The sequence below is a fragment of the Fundulus heteroclitus genome, chromosome 21 (assembly GCF_011125445.2).
Source record: "Fundulus heteroclitus isolate FHET01 chromosome 21, MU-UCD_Fhet_4.1, whole genome shotgun sequence".
In the NCBI taxonomy this organism is placed as follows: Eukaryota; Metazoa; Chordata; class Actinopteri; order Cyprinodontiformes; family Fundulidae; genus Fundulus; species Fundulus heteroclitus.
Window position 1 is genome coordinate 24407490 of NC_046381.1, and position 17456 is coordinate 24424945.

The window sequence follows — 17456 nt, forward strand, 5'->3', positions numbered from 1 at the left end:
ATAGCCTTCCTTATTCAGAATCCCTTTTATCCTGTACAAATCTCCCACCTTACCAGCACAAAAGCAACCCCAGACCATCACATTACCTCCATCATGCATAACAGATGGCGTCAGGCATTCTTCCAGCATCTTTTCATTTGTTCTGCGTCTCACAAGCGTTCTTCTTTGTGATCCAAACACCTCAAACTTGGATTCATCCGTCCACAAGACAGTCTTCCTCTGTCCAATGTCTGTGTTCTTTTGCCCATCTTAATCTTTTTCTTTTATTGGCCAGTCTCAGATATGGCTTTTTCTTTGCCACTCTGCCCTGAAGCCCAGAATCCCGCAGCCGCCTCTTCACTGTAGATGTTGACACTGGTCTTTTGCGGGTACTATTTAATGAAGATGCCAGTTGGGGACCTGTGAGGCATCTGTTTCTCAAACTAGAGACTTTAATGTACTTATCTTCTTGCTCAGTTGTGCAACGCAGCCTCCCACTTCTTTTTCTACTCTGGTTAGAGCCTGTTTGTGCTGTCCTCTGAAGGGAGTAGTACACATTTCTTAGCAAGTTCTCGCATGGAATAGCCTTCATTTCTAAGAACAAGAATAGACTGTCGAGTTTCAGATGAAAGTTCTCTTTTTCTGGTCATTTTGAGCGTTTAATTGACCCCACAAATGTGATGCTCCAGAAACTCAATCTGCTCAAAGGAAGGTCAGTTTTGTAGCTTCTGTAACGAGCTAAACTGTTTTCAGATGTGTGAACATGATTGCACAAGGGTTTTCTAATCATCAATTAGCCTTCTAAGCCAATGAGCAAACACATTGTACCATTAGAACACTGGAGTGATAGTTGCTGGAAATGGGCCTCTATACACCTATGTAGATATTTCACCAAAAACCAGACATTTGCAGCTAGAATAGTCATTTACCACATTAGCAATGTATAGAGTGTATTTCTGTAAAGTTAAGACTAGTTTAAAGTTATCTTTATTGAAAAGTACAGTGCTTTTCCTTCAAAAATAGGGACATTTCAATGTGACCCCAAACCTTTGAACAGTGGTGTATATCTTGGTTGAAATTTACTGGTAAATCATTGGTACACAACACTTTGGAGCTTTTTCAAAAAAAGGCTGCAAATCAATCTGGAACACTTCCTTTGAACTTGCAAAAAAAAAAATCCCCACATCAGTTTAGTTTTACGAGATTTGAAGGGTTGATATTGATGGACACTGACATTAATCTTTTTGTTTCTACAGAATGAGCTTTGGACGTGTATCAACTCTACACTCCCAGGTAAGTCAAAGGTTCTCATAAAGGCAGTGTAGTGTACACTGACACCTTAGGTTTGAATTGTTATGTAGGAGAACAGCTTTTTTCCATATCCCTTCAAAAGTTTATTACCCAACTGTAGTCGTGGTCGAACCCCTCTTCCCCCGAGATATCCACATTGACCGGTTTTAGGATTTTCTTACATTCTTAGAGAGAGAGAGAGAGAGAGAGAGAGAGAGAGAGAGAGAGAGAGAATAAAAATGCAAATAACAGTGCTTATGAATGCAACTGTACTAGGTGAGGGTTGTGCAATCTCATAATGATGAATTATTGATGTTAATCTCGGTGACAGATTGAAGTTTCTCAGTCTAGTGTTCTTACTAAATAATTTAGAAGGCCTAAGAAAGATTCAGGATCATAATATTTAGTTGTAACTTTAAATATTGATTACCGTATTTTTCGGAGTATGAGGTGCACTTAAAATCCTTAAATTTTATCTAAAATTGATGCACCATATATATGATATATGATTACCATTGTGCTTACTGACTGATTTTATGTGATACAATGCGAAAAATCTGTTAAAATGTGTATCCGATGGATATTCGGAGCATTACGATACACTGTGTCACTACCTGATCGGACCGCTGAGCAGTCTAGAAGACTGCCTTAGCAGGGGTCGCAAGGACGCACATTACATTTTATAACAGTTGAAAAATACCTTTTATAACAATAACTGTTTCAAACAACTGGCATTTTTCCATTATGCCACATTTTGTAAACTATATGGTACTAAAAACGGTATAAAACAACTTTAGTATAACATCCCTGCAGTCAAAACAAAGGATGAAACTAAACACAGTTCTCTGGAAAGATTGCACGTTACTTTTAGCTAGCCATGAACCTCATCATCAATAAAAGACACAGACCTAATATAGATTAGATGAAAATTTGGCAAAAATTATCACCTGCCCAACCATGCTTCATTTGATGAAACACTTATTTTGATTCTATAAGGACAAGTTTTGACTCTATAAATGACTTAGATCTATAATAATAATACATTTTATTTGTAGGCGCCTTTCTTGACACACAAGGTCACCTTACATAGTTTACCATAAAAACAGACACAATATTAAAATACACAGATCTAGGTAACCCTTGTCTTTGTCTGTTTGCATTAGGAATGATAGCTGGTAGGGCTGTACTCAGACAGCAGAACAGCTGAGCAAAACAGACAAGGCATCAAAAGCTGGAATTTTACAGCGAACATTTGGAGAAAAAAATGTCTGTCAGAGTGCTAATGGCTTCCAGATTATGGAGCCTTTATTCTTTCCTTTTGTACCTGCTAAACACTTGGCCTCCAGGCCTTCTTAGGAATGTTCAAAGATGAACATGTAAGGGAAAATCTTTCCTCATATTCTGTCACAGTGAGATATGATCAATTCTCTGACCTCCGCTGCTTTCCAGCCCCTTCTGTGGATTTAATCTGTTGCCGTAAATAGACTCCTCAGTGTCCCAACCACACTTAATGACTTTCCTCATCTCTGGACCACGGCTTTGACAAAGTTGTCTGTGATAAAGCCGGGCATACACTGTACGAGTTTTTCAGTTGTGGTACTTATATACATCTCAAACTGTGCGACGGAACCGCGGGGTTTAAAAGTTCACCGCTCACGATCTGTGTTCTCACACTGTACGGTGCGACGCTTGGACGCGACCTGAGTGCTCACACTGTACGTCGTGCCCCGGTGGGTGACAGGTACCCAGACCACGGGGTCGAGCCCGGCTCGGGCGAGGCCCACGGGAGACACCGGGCGTCGGGGGGGAACGGAGGGGAGAGGGGAGAGAGGAAAGACGAGACGCCCCGGCAGTCGCGCGGCACTGCAGACTGCCCGGCCCGCACCCCCCCATGAGCGGAGGCGTACAGAAACAGACGGCCAGCGCGTCGCGCGGACTGGAACGCTCGCCCTCCCCAACCCCCCTGCGAGCCGACATCCGGGCCCCGCGGGTCCCGGGCCGGGCGGAGGTCGCTTCGGGGACGCCCGATCTCCCTCCCCACTAGGGGAGGGAGAGGAAAGGAGGGCGCCCCATCGTAGCTCTGCTTGAACAGCAGGATGCGCTCACGAAAACCTCACGACGGCCGACTGAATTTCAAAAACAGTTTGATTTTTAACCGACCGTCCGATTCCTGATCGGGAGGTAGTCGTGAGAAGCCAGTCACCCCTCCTCCCCCCCTGTATGATCGAGCTGAAATTCGGCCCCATTCAAAAAATGCTCGCACGACTGAAGAATCAGCCCGAAAAGGGCAAAAACTCGTACAGTGTAAGCCCGGCTTAAACTGACTTTCACTTAAACACAAAAAACTAAACAAGTGGAGTAGTCACATATAGAGCATTCATTAATAGACTTTATTGATAAGTAGCTTCAGTGTTTATGGAAACATTGTGCAGAGTTTGTTGGTCCAGTGCTGTTTAATTTGTTTCCAGGTGTTTCCAAGAAGTCAGATGGTTGGGTCGGGCTCGGTTGCTGTGAGCTGGCCATTTCAGGCGAGTGTCGTAGAGAATGCAAACAGGTGAGATTCTGACGGCAAAAACTGTTATCCTTGCATCATGTGTTTTCTGTTCAGTTTCTTTTTATTGGTTGTTGCTAAATGGACTTCAGTACAAAATTACCTAAATAGATTTGTTTGTGTTCTTCTTCCAGGCATCATCTAAAAATGACTTTACAAGAGCATGCAAAAAGGTCACAGAGGTAAGCCTAATTAAAAAAAGTGAAGGCTAAGAGGTTCACTCAACTCACAAATTTGTAATTCTAACTCAAAGCTCTGGAAAAGGCCACATCAATGTGATTGATTGTAATCCATCAAACAAACAAACAAACAAACAATTTTTATTCCAAAGAAACCCTCTGTAAATATTGATGCAATTTTCAAATTGCTATTTTATTAACAAAATATAAAAACTACCCAAGCCATCACTGACTGTGGAAACTTCACACTGGACTTGACTTCAAGCAACATGGGGTATGGGCCTCTTTCCCTCCAGTCTCTGGAACCCTTTTTTCCAAATGAAATGCAGAATTTACTTTCATCTTAGAATCAGAATTAGAATTTCAACCGCAAGCGGTGATGATCGGCCCTCGCAGCCAAGCGCCGCTCTGGCCTATTGGCCACCGCAGGGGTTCGTGCACCGCCGGTCGCCAGCCACCGCAGAAGTTGTCACGCATTTTTCCCGCCCGTCCACCGGGCGATTCACACGAACGCGTTGGGCAGCACTCCCCCACGACTCACAAAAAATCTGGTGAAGATCGGTCGATGCAGCGAGGAGATACAGCCGTTGAATAATGAAAATGAATTGGGCCACCGGACCGGACTAAAGCGTTCAGCGGGCCGGATTGGGCCCGCAGGCCGTACATTTGACACCCCTGGTTTAAACATTAGTATACCAATTTAATCAAAGGTATCTTACTAGCTGGTAATCCATCTTTATGTCAAAAGTTAACAAAACCTTTTTAGTTCTTTAAAGTTAATTGTTATTTCATGTGTTTAAGGGTTTCGTTTCTTGCATTAAGACAGCTTTTATGAACGTTTGACAGTTAAATTGGTGGATTAACACCCAAAGGAAATACTGTAACAGTAACACTTTATCAATTGGAAATATTGCTAAACTATTACTTTAGCAATATTCCACATGTGGCCTTTGGTAATAAAGTCAAAAACTTTGGTTCTATATTTGACCAAGACAGGTCATTTAAATCCCATATTAAAAAGGTTTCCAGAGTTTCCTTTTTTCACCTTCTAAATTAGAAACATTCTGTCCAGGAGCAATGCTCAAAAACTAGTCCATGCATTTGTTACTTCAAGGCTGGACTATTGTAATTCTTTACTACTACAAGGAAGTCCACAAAATGCAGTTTAAAGTCTTCAACTGATCCAAAATGCTGCAGAAGGAGTTCTGATGAAAATCAACAAGAGGGATCATATTTCTCCAATTTTAGCCTTCCTTCACTGGCTTATTGTTAAATCAAAAATAGAATTTAAAATTCTTCTTCAAACGTATAAAGCCCTTAATAATCAAGCTCCATCATATATCAGAGCTCTGGTTACCCCTTATGTTCCTAACAGAGCACTTTGCTCTCAGACTGCAGGTCTTCTGGTGGTTCCTAAAGTCTCTAAAAGCAGAATGGGAGGCAGATCTTTTAGCTATCTGGCTCTTCTCCCGTGGAACCAACTCCCAGTTTTGTTCCGTGAGGCAGACACCCTTTCTACTTTTAAGACTAATCTTAAAACGTTCCTTTATCCATCCATCTATCCATCGTCTTCCGCTTATCCTGGGTCGAGTCGCGGGGGTAGCAGCTTGAGTAGGGAGGCCCAGACGTCCCTCTCCCCAGCCACTTAGGCCACCTCCTCCGGGGGAATCCCAAGGTGTTCCCAGGCCAGCAGAGAAAACATAGTCTCTCCAGCGTGTCCTGGGTCTTCCCCTGGGCCCCCTCCCGGTGGGACGTGCCCAGAACACCTCACCAGGGATGCGTCCAGGAGGCATCCTAACCAGATGCCCGAGCCACCTCAACTGGCTCCTCTCAATGTGAAGGAGCAGCGGCTCTACTCTGAGTCCTCCCCGGATGACTGAGTTCTTCACCCTATCTCTAAGGGTGAGCTCAGAAACACGGAGAAAACTCATTTCGGCCGCTTGTATCTGGGATCTCGTTCTTTCGGTCACGACCCAAAGCTCATGACCATAGATGAGGGTAGGAACGTAGATCGACTGGTAAATCGAGAGCTTGGCCTTTTGGCTCAGCTCTCTCTTCACCGCAACGGACCGGTACAGCGCCCGCTTTACAGCAGACGTCGCACCAATCCGCCTGTCGATCTCCCGTTCCATCTTCCCCTCATTCGTGAACAAGACCCCAAGATACTTGAACTCCTCCACTAGAAGCTGGCTCTTGGGACTTTCCTTTTTGACAAAGCTTATAGATAGAGTGGTTCATGTTACCCTGAGCTACCTCTATAGTTATGCTGCTATAGGCTTAGGCTGCTGGAGGACATCAGGGTCTATTGTTCTTCAATTTTGCATGACTGTTGTCATTTCAGCTTTTAACTTTTTGTTTTTTCTATTTTTTCTTGATAGTAGGTACACCTGGTCTGGCGTTCTGTTAGCTGTGACATCATCCAGGGAAGACAGATCACCTGTTATTACCATCTAATGTAAAACAGATTACTGGATCAATGTGTGCTTCTGTGCTTTTTTGTCTGTCTTGTTGTGTCTCTTCTCTCTCTTCTGTAACCCCCAGTCAGTCAAGGCAGATTACCGTTCATACTGAGCCCGGTTCTGCTGGAGGTTTTTCCTTCCTGTTAATGGGGAGTTTTTCTTTCTGCTGTCACTTCATGCTTGATCAGTATGAGGGATTGCTGCAAAGCCATGTACAATGCAAACGACTTTCCCTGTGGCTCTACGCTTCTTCAGGAGTGAATGCTGCTTGTTACGACTTTAATGCAATCAACTGGTTCCCTTATATAGGAATTTATTTTACCAATCTGTCCAGTCAGCAGTCTTCTCCATGATTGTGTCACCTACTGACCCAGAGTGAGAGACCGTTTAAAGGCTCAGGACACCTTTGAAGGTGTTTTAAGTTTAAGTAGCTGATTAGGGTGTGACTCCAGGAGTTTACAATAAAGAACGCATGTGACCAACAAGTGATTTCCTCGTGATGCGCTATTACATTTTTATTTAAAACGCGAAGAAGAGTAACACACTAGTTCAGGCTAATTTAGCATGAATGCGCTTTTTCTTGGAGGTGGGTCGGATATATCGACCGATGACGGTGGTAATTAAGAATAAATAGAGTCCCGTATTTCACTGAGTCAGATTCTGAAAAAGTGGCAAAAAAAATCCATTTGCACTTTTCGTAAACAAAGAATGCATAGCTGTTGTTATCATCAGTAAGAGTGTTGTCCCTCACAAGCATCCTACTGTCCCACATTTGGTCATTTGCAGTGTTGTATAGTAACGAAGTAAAAATACTTCACTACTGTACTTAAGTATATTTTGGAGTACTTTATACGTTTCTCGAGTATACATTTTTTTGATAACTTTTACTTTTACTTCACTATATTTCTGAACTTAATTGCATACTTTTACTTCAATACATTTTCAATGTTTGCTTTAGTTACTCGTTACAAAAAGAGTAACTAAACCATGTTCTTAGTATACACCCCCTGGTCTAAATTTTGCCTGCACTTGGTTGTGTACAATTTTAAAGTGCATAGCACTTACTTGAAGAAGGAAAACTGAAAGCTTACAAAAAGGTTGTATTTTCTATTTAAACTTGATCTAAATTTCTCCTGCACTTGGTTGTTTGTTATTTTAAGTGAATTTGACTTTCTAAGTTTACCAAAATCTAAAAAATGTAATTCAAACTGCATTTGCTTTGTTTTACTTTTTACTTATACTTTTTGTTATATTACTTGAGTATATCTATTTTTACAGTAATTGTCATACTTAAGTACAAGACATTTCAGATACTTTAAGACTTTTACTCAAGTAACATTTCAGTCAGTGACTTGGACTTTTACCAAAGTCATATTTTAGAGAGGTACTTATACTTTTACTTGACTCTGAGATTTCAGTACTTTATAAAACACTGGTCATTTGAGATCTAGTCACCCTATGTGAAACAGCTACAGAACCGAAGCACCTGTATCTAGGGCCGACCATGTGTGTAACCACAAAATCCCAGTTTTAGTTAGTTTTAATTTACTTCCCTGTTGTCTTCAGTATTTCAGTAGTGTAGTTCTTCTTTAATGGTAATATACAGTTTATTTATAAGCCCCTTAAGATCACCCTATGGATAAACATGGTACTAAATATAATAATAAAAAGATAAATATATAGATATGAAAGTCACAAATTTACCAAAGGACAAGGCTGTGGTTGGCCTTGTATGTTCATAGGATTGATTTATATAGATTTATATAGAATGTGACAGGGAGCCAGTGGAGTTAATGTACAGGTGCTCCATCATCCATCTTCTCATCAACTTTGATCATCTTCTCTGTCCCTGCTGAAGAGAAACATCCCCAGAGTATGATGCTGCCAGCACCCTGTTTGACAGTGGGAATGGTGTTTTCAGAGCGATGTGCACTGTTAGTTATCCACCACACATAGTGTTTTGCATTTTGGCCAAAAAGTTCAAATTTGGTCTTGTCTGACCAAAGCCTTTTCTTCCACGTGTTTGCTATTCCCCCAACACGACTTCAGGCAAACTGCAAATGAGACTTCTTCTGGTTTTCTTTTAACAATGGCTTTCTTCCTGCCACTCTTCCATAAAGACCACATTTGTGCAGTGTAAGATTTATAGTTGTCCTGTGGACAGATTTCCCCACATTAGCTGTGGATCTCTGCAGTTCATCCAGTGTCACCATGGTCCTCTTGGCTGCATTTCTGATCAGTGCTCTCCTTGTCCGGCCTGTAAGTCCATGTCTTGGTAGGGTTCCAGTTATGCCACACTCTTTCCGTTTCCAGATGATGGATTGAACAGTCCTCTGTCAGATGTTCAAAGCTTAGGAAATCTTTTTAAGCCTAAACTGCTTTAAACGTCTTTACAACTTTATCCCTGATCTGTCTGGTGTGTTCCTTGGACTTCATGAGGCTGTTTGCTCCCCAATATTCTCTTAACCAACTTCTGAGGCTGTCACAGAGCAGTTGTGTTTGCACTGAGATTAGATTACACACAGGTGGACTCTATTCAATCATTAGCAATCATCAGGCAATTTCTGAAGGAAATTGGTTGCATTCAGCGAAAAGGGGGCTGAATACTTTTCCATACCACACTTTTTGTTTTTTCATTTGTAGAAAAATGTTTGAAATCATGTATAATTTTCTTTCCACCTCACAACCTAAAATATATTTATGTTTGTGGTTGTAATGTGACAATATGTGGAAAAGTTCAAGGGATATGAATAATTTTGCAAGCCATTGTATTTGTAGTGAACTATAGCAAACCAATAGCATCTTGAGTGGCATCTGCAAGTCACTAAAGAAACTGGCTGAGAATACAGTTTGCCTGATTGTACCAGTTTGTAATTATTTTTTCTCGTCATCCATCTTTCCTTACTCTGAACATATGTTTGATCTTGAGCGGTTTTGCAAGATTACCTGTCTGACATTTGAATGATCCTAAGTGAAATCTGTTTGGACGAGAAAACCCGTTTCAGCTATGATTGTTGCATGTGGTGGCTTTCAGAATTTTGAAAATCGGCCGACTGTTTTTAAATCCTGTTATCTTTTTCAGGGAGAATAAAGAGCTCGTTAGATGATTCACAGGCATGTCATGTGCATCTGTCTGTGTGCTGATGCGCATGAAATGCCTGTGAATCATCATCTACACGTGACATAACCAGAGGAATATTCACAGTTTACACCTGACTGAGGTTGTTTCCGTCATTTTGATGTTTGTTACGTTATTGTATGTGTGATTCTATTTCTTTGTACAGATTTAAACCATAAAAGTTCAAACTCTTGGAAAAACCTCTTGTTAGTTAAGTCAAACTTAATGGAGTTATATTTCAGTGGCTTTGGGTGAGGTTTTGTAATGCGTGGTTTTAAAATGTTTATTTTAAAAATAAAATAAAGTGGCAGGAGAAACAAGCAGGCAGGAATGGCTGATGATGACAGGAGATGGCTGAGAGAGGCTGACCAGGTGATGATGGCGGGAATAGGCAGGTGGGTGACCAGACGTAGCAGGCAATGAGCCCCCAGCCAGGGCAGAGCGCGACACAAAATCCACAGGAACAACCTGAAGCAGGCAGCGCACACGAGCATAGCCTAGTATAGCCAACTAGTGAGGGCAGAGCCAGAACCGATCCACAAGATAAGCAAGCTGAGCAACACAAACACTGGTGAAAGACACCTGCAGGCAGCGTGATGCGAAGAGACATTCTGGCTCTTCGCCAGAAGAGGCAGTGAAGCAGGTGGAGCTGATTATGGTAGAGTGGTGGCTGAGATGAGCTTGAAACGAGCAAAAATATAAACAAAACCCCATATAATGACAGTTTTAGTGAATTCTGGCTTTTTATTGTCGGTTAAAGAAATTTGCATTGCTGCCGCACATTTTCCCAGCAGCTGTAAAATTTGAGTGGATTACTGCACACTTTTACACAATATTGATTTTGGTACGAGTGGCTTATTAGCCAGTTGAGATTGGCCAGCAAACCTTTTAACTGACCTCAGCGTTAGAGGGAACCTGGACGTTAAACACTGAGCCATACGTTTTTTTCTGCATATGCATATTTCATACATGAAGCCCCAGAACTAAGTGAGGCAGAATTTAATTTATTTGTTCCTTTTATCTTTGGAAGAAATTCCCCGGAACCCTGTGATGTGCTGAAACTGTTGGATCCTTTGGATCAGGACTGACTAGCTGAACACTAATAAAGACATGTCAAGCTACAAATTGGCTGATTCTTGTTACCTAACATTTTCTCAATACATCTGTAAATTATTTTTATGAGTCATCTATACATGAGTTGCAGTTATCAATAACAGTTTTCGTTCTCTCTTTTTAGACCTCCCTCTACAGCTGCATCACCAAAAATGAAAGTAAGTTTATAGTCTCACACACCAAATAATCTGTGAAAAAACACCAATTCTAAACCCAGTTTCCTCTCCTGACACATTTATGAACCCAACTGGATTTGTCAAGTAGCCGTGCTGTCTGTCTTCCTTGTTCTTGTGTTCTTTCTAACATCTGGACTAGATTCATAAACCACAGAATAACTCTTCATAGTCTTTGGTTGAACTATGACATAGTAAGATACCTTACTGCTGCTCTATAGAAAAGGCTTTTACCAATTTCTTCGAACATTTTTTCTGTTTCTGTCTCTAGTGGGTTCTTCATGCTGTAGCTTCGTGGGCCGTCACACCAACTGCCGGGACTTCTGCGATGCCATATTCAGGACGGATTCAACCCCAACAGAGTCCCAGATCAAGACTGTCAAAGACTTCTGCAAGAGCCACAGCCTTAAGCTGGTCGAATGTGTCAACAACTTCACTGAGGCCTACCCCGCTCGTAGCCCAATAGATAGTATGTCCATCTCCATCCGGCAACCTAGACACATTGTAAACCCGGGAGAGCAGTAAGGTAGCACAGTGGGAGGAAAAACAGAAGATTACATGCTTTCATCACAGGAATGAAGTCCAGTAATTTGGAGCTATCCATTTATTTCTACATCATACATTATATTAGTTTTGAAGACACTAAATTGCTTAGATACCCCAGCTCAACAGTTGCATCTGCTTTCTTTTATCACTATGAGAAGATGATTTAATGACATTCTTTGTCTTGAACACAGTTAAGAGATTACCCATTACTGTGATCAAAAATAAATAGAAAGCAGTGCACTTGGTGTTAGCAGGTCTAACATTTTCACAAACTATAGATCTGAATTCACTCACAAAATTCTGATTGGTGCATCTTTATTTTTAAGTGTATAACCTTCACATGTATGTAAAGTCACAATCAAATAGGTTTTTCCTGCAGTGCTGAGTCTCTGGAACCTTCTCCTCCAGGTTTATACTGCTGTGACCGGGCTGAAGCCCCTAATTGCCAGGCAGCCTGTAAACATCTCCTGCGCACCATGAATACAGACCAAGAGATTATGGATGGGCTAATTAAAGAGTGCGGAACCCAGCCCCTTCCTCAGGACCCAATGTGGCAGTGTTTTTTGAGCAGAGCTTACCCTCCTTCCCCACCTGAGGAGGAGACACCCCATCCAGCCCAGATGGACTGTGCCAAGCTGCACTGCTGTTCCAAGGCAAACACGTCAGTCTGCAGGTAAAGTACCGTGTTCACCTCACCTTGGAAGCCGCTACCTGAAGGCTTTATAATTGGTGGATGTCTCATGTAGCTGACTCTGTGGTCTACTGTGACAGGGAAAAGTGCCAGGAGATCAGCACCCACTGGGGAAGTCAGACATGGCAAGATTTTGATCAGCTATGTGAGTACAATCCAATGGAGACAGAGCTCATCAACTGTCTGGCAGACGTTCGAGAGCCCTGCCAGCTGGGCTGCAAGGACCTCACCTACTGCACCAACTTCAACAACAGGTCAGACCTCTTTCCACAGTCAAGTTGTCTGAACTTTACACAACTGAGCATGGGCTGCAGTTTTACCATTGACAGAACAGTTTAATGCAGTTGGAGTCATAGTCTTTTGACAAAAATGTCATCTAACTCACATTTTAGCCTCCTGTAGTCATTTTAGTTTTAGTTGACAAAATGTACAGTAAATTTAATCGACAAAAATATAAATTAGAAAGGTAGGCTTTTTAGTGCCTCTTAAATCTTTAAGGAGAAATATCTCATGTAATGATTTTACACTTGACAAAAGACTGGTGAGGCATGACTTCACTCTGACTTGAGGCATTTCATTTAAAAAAAATTGATAACTTACATAAATTGTCTTACAATGGAACCGCCACTGGCACACAACAATATTGTGAGAAAACTATTTTCTTATGTTATTTACAGAAATTCTGTCAATAATAAACATTTTAGAAGAAAAAGTTCCTGAAAATCTATACTTAAAAACACTCTAGACAAGATAAAAGGAGGGGAGAAAGTATTTTCTGTATTGTACATGATGATCTCAGTGGCCTAAATAGTCATCTAGAAGTTTGCTTGTGTGATGCCATCTCCTTTCTGGCTTTTGATTGCTGCACAGAGCGCTTCTCACTTACCAGGCTGGTGCATAAAAGCAGATGAAAAGACGCATTGATATGCGGCAGTGTGCATCAGACTCACCTATCTGTGCCGTGATTCATGGATCAATTTACCTTTCACCACATCTCTATTCTCCTCCCAGGGCTGTGGGGACAGAGGCGCTGCTCCTCTAGGTTTTTTCAATACGGTAGACTAATGCCGGTTTTCAGGGCAATTTGGTAACTTTGTTGTAACCTCTTAGCCACCGAGTTACTACAGCGACCCCTAGCGCCCGGAGGGAGAATTGCATAAACAAAGGCAAGCGATTCTGAATTAAATGATTTTACAGGACAAACCGGTCCTCAGAATATTATTTCAACAAATAATGTTTTGTTTAACTTGGGCTTTGCATTGTGAATGGATTGAAATACATGGCAAATGTTTTAACTCCATTCCATGTTTTTGGAATCAGACCTTCAGTGAACAAGGATTCACTGAGTTATTCTGATCATGATCAACCACTCCTGTCTTTTGTTTGTTTTTGCATGTAAATAGTTCCTTAGTTTAGCCTCTTTTTATCCTCATTTTGCTTAGTAGTTTAGTTAAGTTTCACTAGCCTAGTGGAGAGGATTTGTTAATCGAAATATTGTGGTAATTCAGATAAACAGCATTACATAGTGATGTTCTCTGGATGTTCATTTTATTTCTGTTATTAAATTCTTGGACTTGAAAAGAAGTTGTCACTCCTTCATTCTATGTGTGTGCATGTTTTGCTGTTAAAAGATCGCTAGTGCTCGAATTCACCCCTTTCAACTATTGTCTTGATATCAGCTTAAGAGCTGATCATCACCAGACAATACTTAACAGACAGAGGGTTATTTATGAAACATTAAATAACTTTAAACAGTGTATAATTGCACAACACCTCCCACAGAACATCATCCTCACTACCATCTAATGCATTGTATATGCAGCAGTTTTTAAATCCACGAATGATGCTATATGGTGTCTGGAGCCACTCAGTGTACCTCTTGCACAGGTTATCCTTAAAAGACTTGTGAACCAAGACCTGTAGCTGTCTTGTCATCCCTTCTAGTATGATGACTAAGTTCATCTTCGTCACCTGAGTTTTCACTGCATCAGTCATGTGTCCGCAGAAGGCATCCATAATGAGTATGTTTTTTTATAGTTCTGAGAGTCCCAAGCCATTTTCCCCACACCACTTTCAGCCAGTCTACCACAAGTTCACTCTTCATCCGGCCCTTTTCCTGGGCACATACAACGATGCTAGCAGGCATTGCTTCGTTTGGGACTGTTTTCTGTTTGTATTCCGGTTCTGAATGCCAAGAGCCTTCCTGGCACTGCTGGTGATTTCTGCTCCTCCTGATTCGCTGGTGTCCCAAACAATCCACCCGGCCAACGAAACCTGTCCGCTCTCCACCACCGAGCCACCCACCACACGCTGATGGTTTGACAGGCACAGCCCACAGCCTACAATTGCTGTCCGAACCATCTATCAAACCCTCTGTGACCAGAAACCCTCTGTGACCAGAACCCTCCCAGTCGCCCGGGCTACTGGGAGGGTTCTAAAGCACATTTTAAAAACCACATGGGTGACCAAAGTGCTGTACATTAAAACAAGAAAAGGTTAAAAACCAGGTTCACAGCAAGAGTATTTTAAAATGCCATACACAACAAGATCACAGTGTATTAAAAGCAAGGGGAAAAAAGTGCATTTTTAAAAGAGATTTAAAAACAGGAAAAGAGGAGGCCTGACTGATTCTCAATGGTTAGTTATTCTATAACTTAGAAGCAGCAACAGCAAATGCTCTGTCACCTCTGACCTTCAGCCTAGTTTTAGGGACTGTCAGTAGCAGCTGATCAGCTGATCTACGGGATTGGGGTGGGGAGTAAGGCTGAATCAGCTCACATAAATATAGTGGAGCAAGGTTGTTCAAACATTTAAAAACAAATAACACGCTTACGGGTCTGAGTTTACAGACGAGCAGCAGAGTTCTGCACAGGCTGCAGAACTCTGCTGGCTAATGCCTATAAAAGCACTAGTTTCTCCAAGTCATGTATGCTTAGGTTGATTTCACCTTTGCTATTTGACGAAGTTGATAAACACTTTTCTGAATAACATTTCTGATCTTTTTCTCAAATTTAAAATTAGAGTCAAACTTTACCCCCAGGTTGGTGACACAATCCCTGACATAAAATGACACTGAGCCAAGATCTACGTTTGGGGAGGGACAGCCACTCGTCCAAGCAACTTAATTTCTGTCTTGTTGTCAATTAAACTAAGGAAATTGAAAGCCATGCTTTCAGTCCTTAAGGCAGTGTGTAAGTTACTGGACAGTGTTGTTTTGTGCCAAGGGGAAATAGATCTGGCATCATCAGCATAGCAGTGAAATTAAATGCCATATTTCCTCAAAACAGAGCCGAGGGGGAGTAGGTAGAGAGTAAATAAGAGAGGGCCAAGAATTCACCTCTGAGGGACCCCACATGGAAGAAGAGCAGTTGAAGTTGTCAATCTTAACACAAAAACTCCTACTAGTTACATAAGCCCGAAACCATTCAAGGGAGACACCCCTAATGCCTACACAGCACTCAAGACGAGAAATTAAAATACTGTGATCAACAGTATCGAATGCAGCAGACAAATCTAAAAGCACTTAAACAACAAGCTTTCCAGAGTCTGTTGACAAAAGTATATCATGAAAAACCCTGGCTTTGATCTCAGACTATAATGGCTCGGTGATACCACTGTCCTCTAAAAATGGTAACAACTGGTTGTAGACAACCTTCTCTAATATTTTAGAAATAAATGGAAAATTGGAGATGGGCCTGAAATTGGAGCAGAGAGGAGTCGAGGCCTATCTTTTTAAGAAGGGTACGTACAAATACTTGCTTAAAAGCCCCTGGAACCATACCAGAGGAAAGACTACTGTTGATAATCTACAGTACACTTGGTCCAACAGTAGCTCATACTTCTTTAAACAAGCGAGGGAGGATGGAGTCTGTAGGGGAACCAGAGGGCCTCATCACAATCCCTTCATCATCCCCGCTACCCAAACATTATATAAAGTACTCCTTCCAACCACTGCGCTGTCTCTGTTTTGCTGCTGCAAGGTCAAAATGGAAAGCATGAACATGGCAGTTCCTGTTTCTTCCATTTGAGATCTATAGAACATTAATTATGCATTTATGTCATTGCATTTAGATTACTATAATGCTCTTACTGTTCTGGACACATCATCATTTTCATGCCTGCAAGTTATTCAGAATGAGCAGCCAGACTTCTTACTAAATCTAATAAATACTTTAACACCCCAGTCTGATTTCAGAAGGTGGTTTACAGTACTTCTTCTCATCTACAAGGCTCTGAATGGCCAGACTCCTGATCATGTCAGCTTTTAACCAAAGCCTCTACTGCTGATGGCCTTTGATCCCAAGCCCAAATTCTCCTGGTTGCTCCTTCCACAAACCTAAAAACTAAGGGGACAGGGTCTTTCAGTCTGTGCCTCCCAAACTGTGGAGCAATTTACCCCTGTAGCTTGGCTTTGCTGAAAACTGAAAACTGTTTTGTTCTACTAGGCTTTTATGTCATGATTTTATTTTGCTTTTTTAACTTGTTTTTATATTATGTATAATTTCAATGTAACTCAAAGTCACAAAGCACTGTTGTACAGCGTTTAATGACTTATTTAATTATTTACACTCACACATACACAGATGTACACACTAACCTCGTCATAAACAAAGAGCCACTAATCGATGACAAATGGGATGGTGAGACCACACCCAAAAGTTTTCCTTCTTAAACTACCAATTAGCTGACTCACTTCGGACAAAATCCACCAATAAGACATTATAGGGGAAAAACAAAATATTATTTTGAAGAACGTAAACACCCTATTATGAGCACTCTACTTACTTTTTTAAACTACATATATCCATCCATCCATTTTCCAAACCGCTTAATCCCTCATGGGGTCGCGGGGTTGCTGGTGCCTATCTCCAGCATTCACTGGGCGAGAGGCGGTATACACCCTGGACAGGTCGCCAGTCTGTCGCAGGGCAACACAGAGAGACAAACAGGACAAACAACCATCCGCGCACACACTCACACCTAACGACAATTTGGAGAAGCCAATTAACCTTGTGTGTGTGTGTGTGTGTGTGTGTGTGTGTGTGTGTGTGTGTGTGTGTGTGTGTGTGTGTGTGTGTGTGTGTGTGTGTGTGTGTTTGCCCATTGCTCTTTACAATATTGCTTCTATTCATGGCAAAAAGGTTAAACTCTGAAGTTTAGTCAATTATAGCACCTTACTTCCTTCATGTTTTGTTAATATTGCTGTAGATTTGCTGTGCTTGAGATAAAGCTACAAAGTATATTAAACCACAATCCTTACTGCTACATTAGTGTGTGTAATGCAATATCTGCATATATTAGCATGCTTTTCATGCTAATAATAAACAAAGTATTGCCAAAGGCATTCAACCCAGTCC

General features: G+C 41.5%; 1 protein-coding gene across 2 annotated transcripts in view; it reads left to right on the plus strand.

Annotated features, from left to right (window-relative positions):
* Positions 1-17456, plus strand: part of reck (reversion-inducing-cysteine-rich protein with kazal motifs) — a 187806-nt gene that overhangs the window by 88122 nt on the left and 82228 nt on the right. For both annotated transcript variants that reach the window (XM_036125404.1, XM_036125403.1), the window contains exons 4-10: positions 1236-1272; positions 3738-3823; positions 3955-4002; positions 10814-10847; positions 11134-11331; positions 11817-12081; positions 12180-12353. In XM_036125404.1, coding sequence (XP_035981297.1) covers positions 1236-1272; positions 3738-3823; positions 3955-4002; positions 10814-10847; positions 11134-11331; positions 11817-12081; positions 12180-12353 — 842 coding nt within the window. The remainder of the gene's footprint in view (positions 1-1235; positions 1273-3737; positions 3824-3954; positions 4003-10813; positions 10848-11133; positions 11332-11816; positions 12082-12179; positions 12354-17456) is intronic.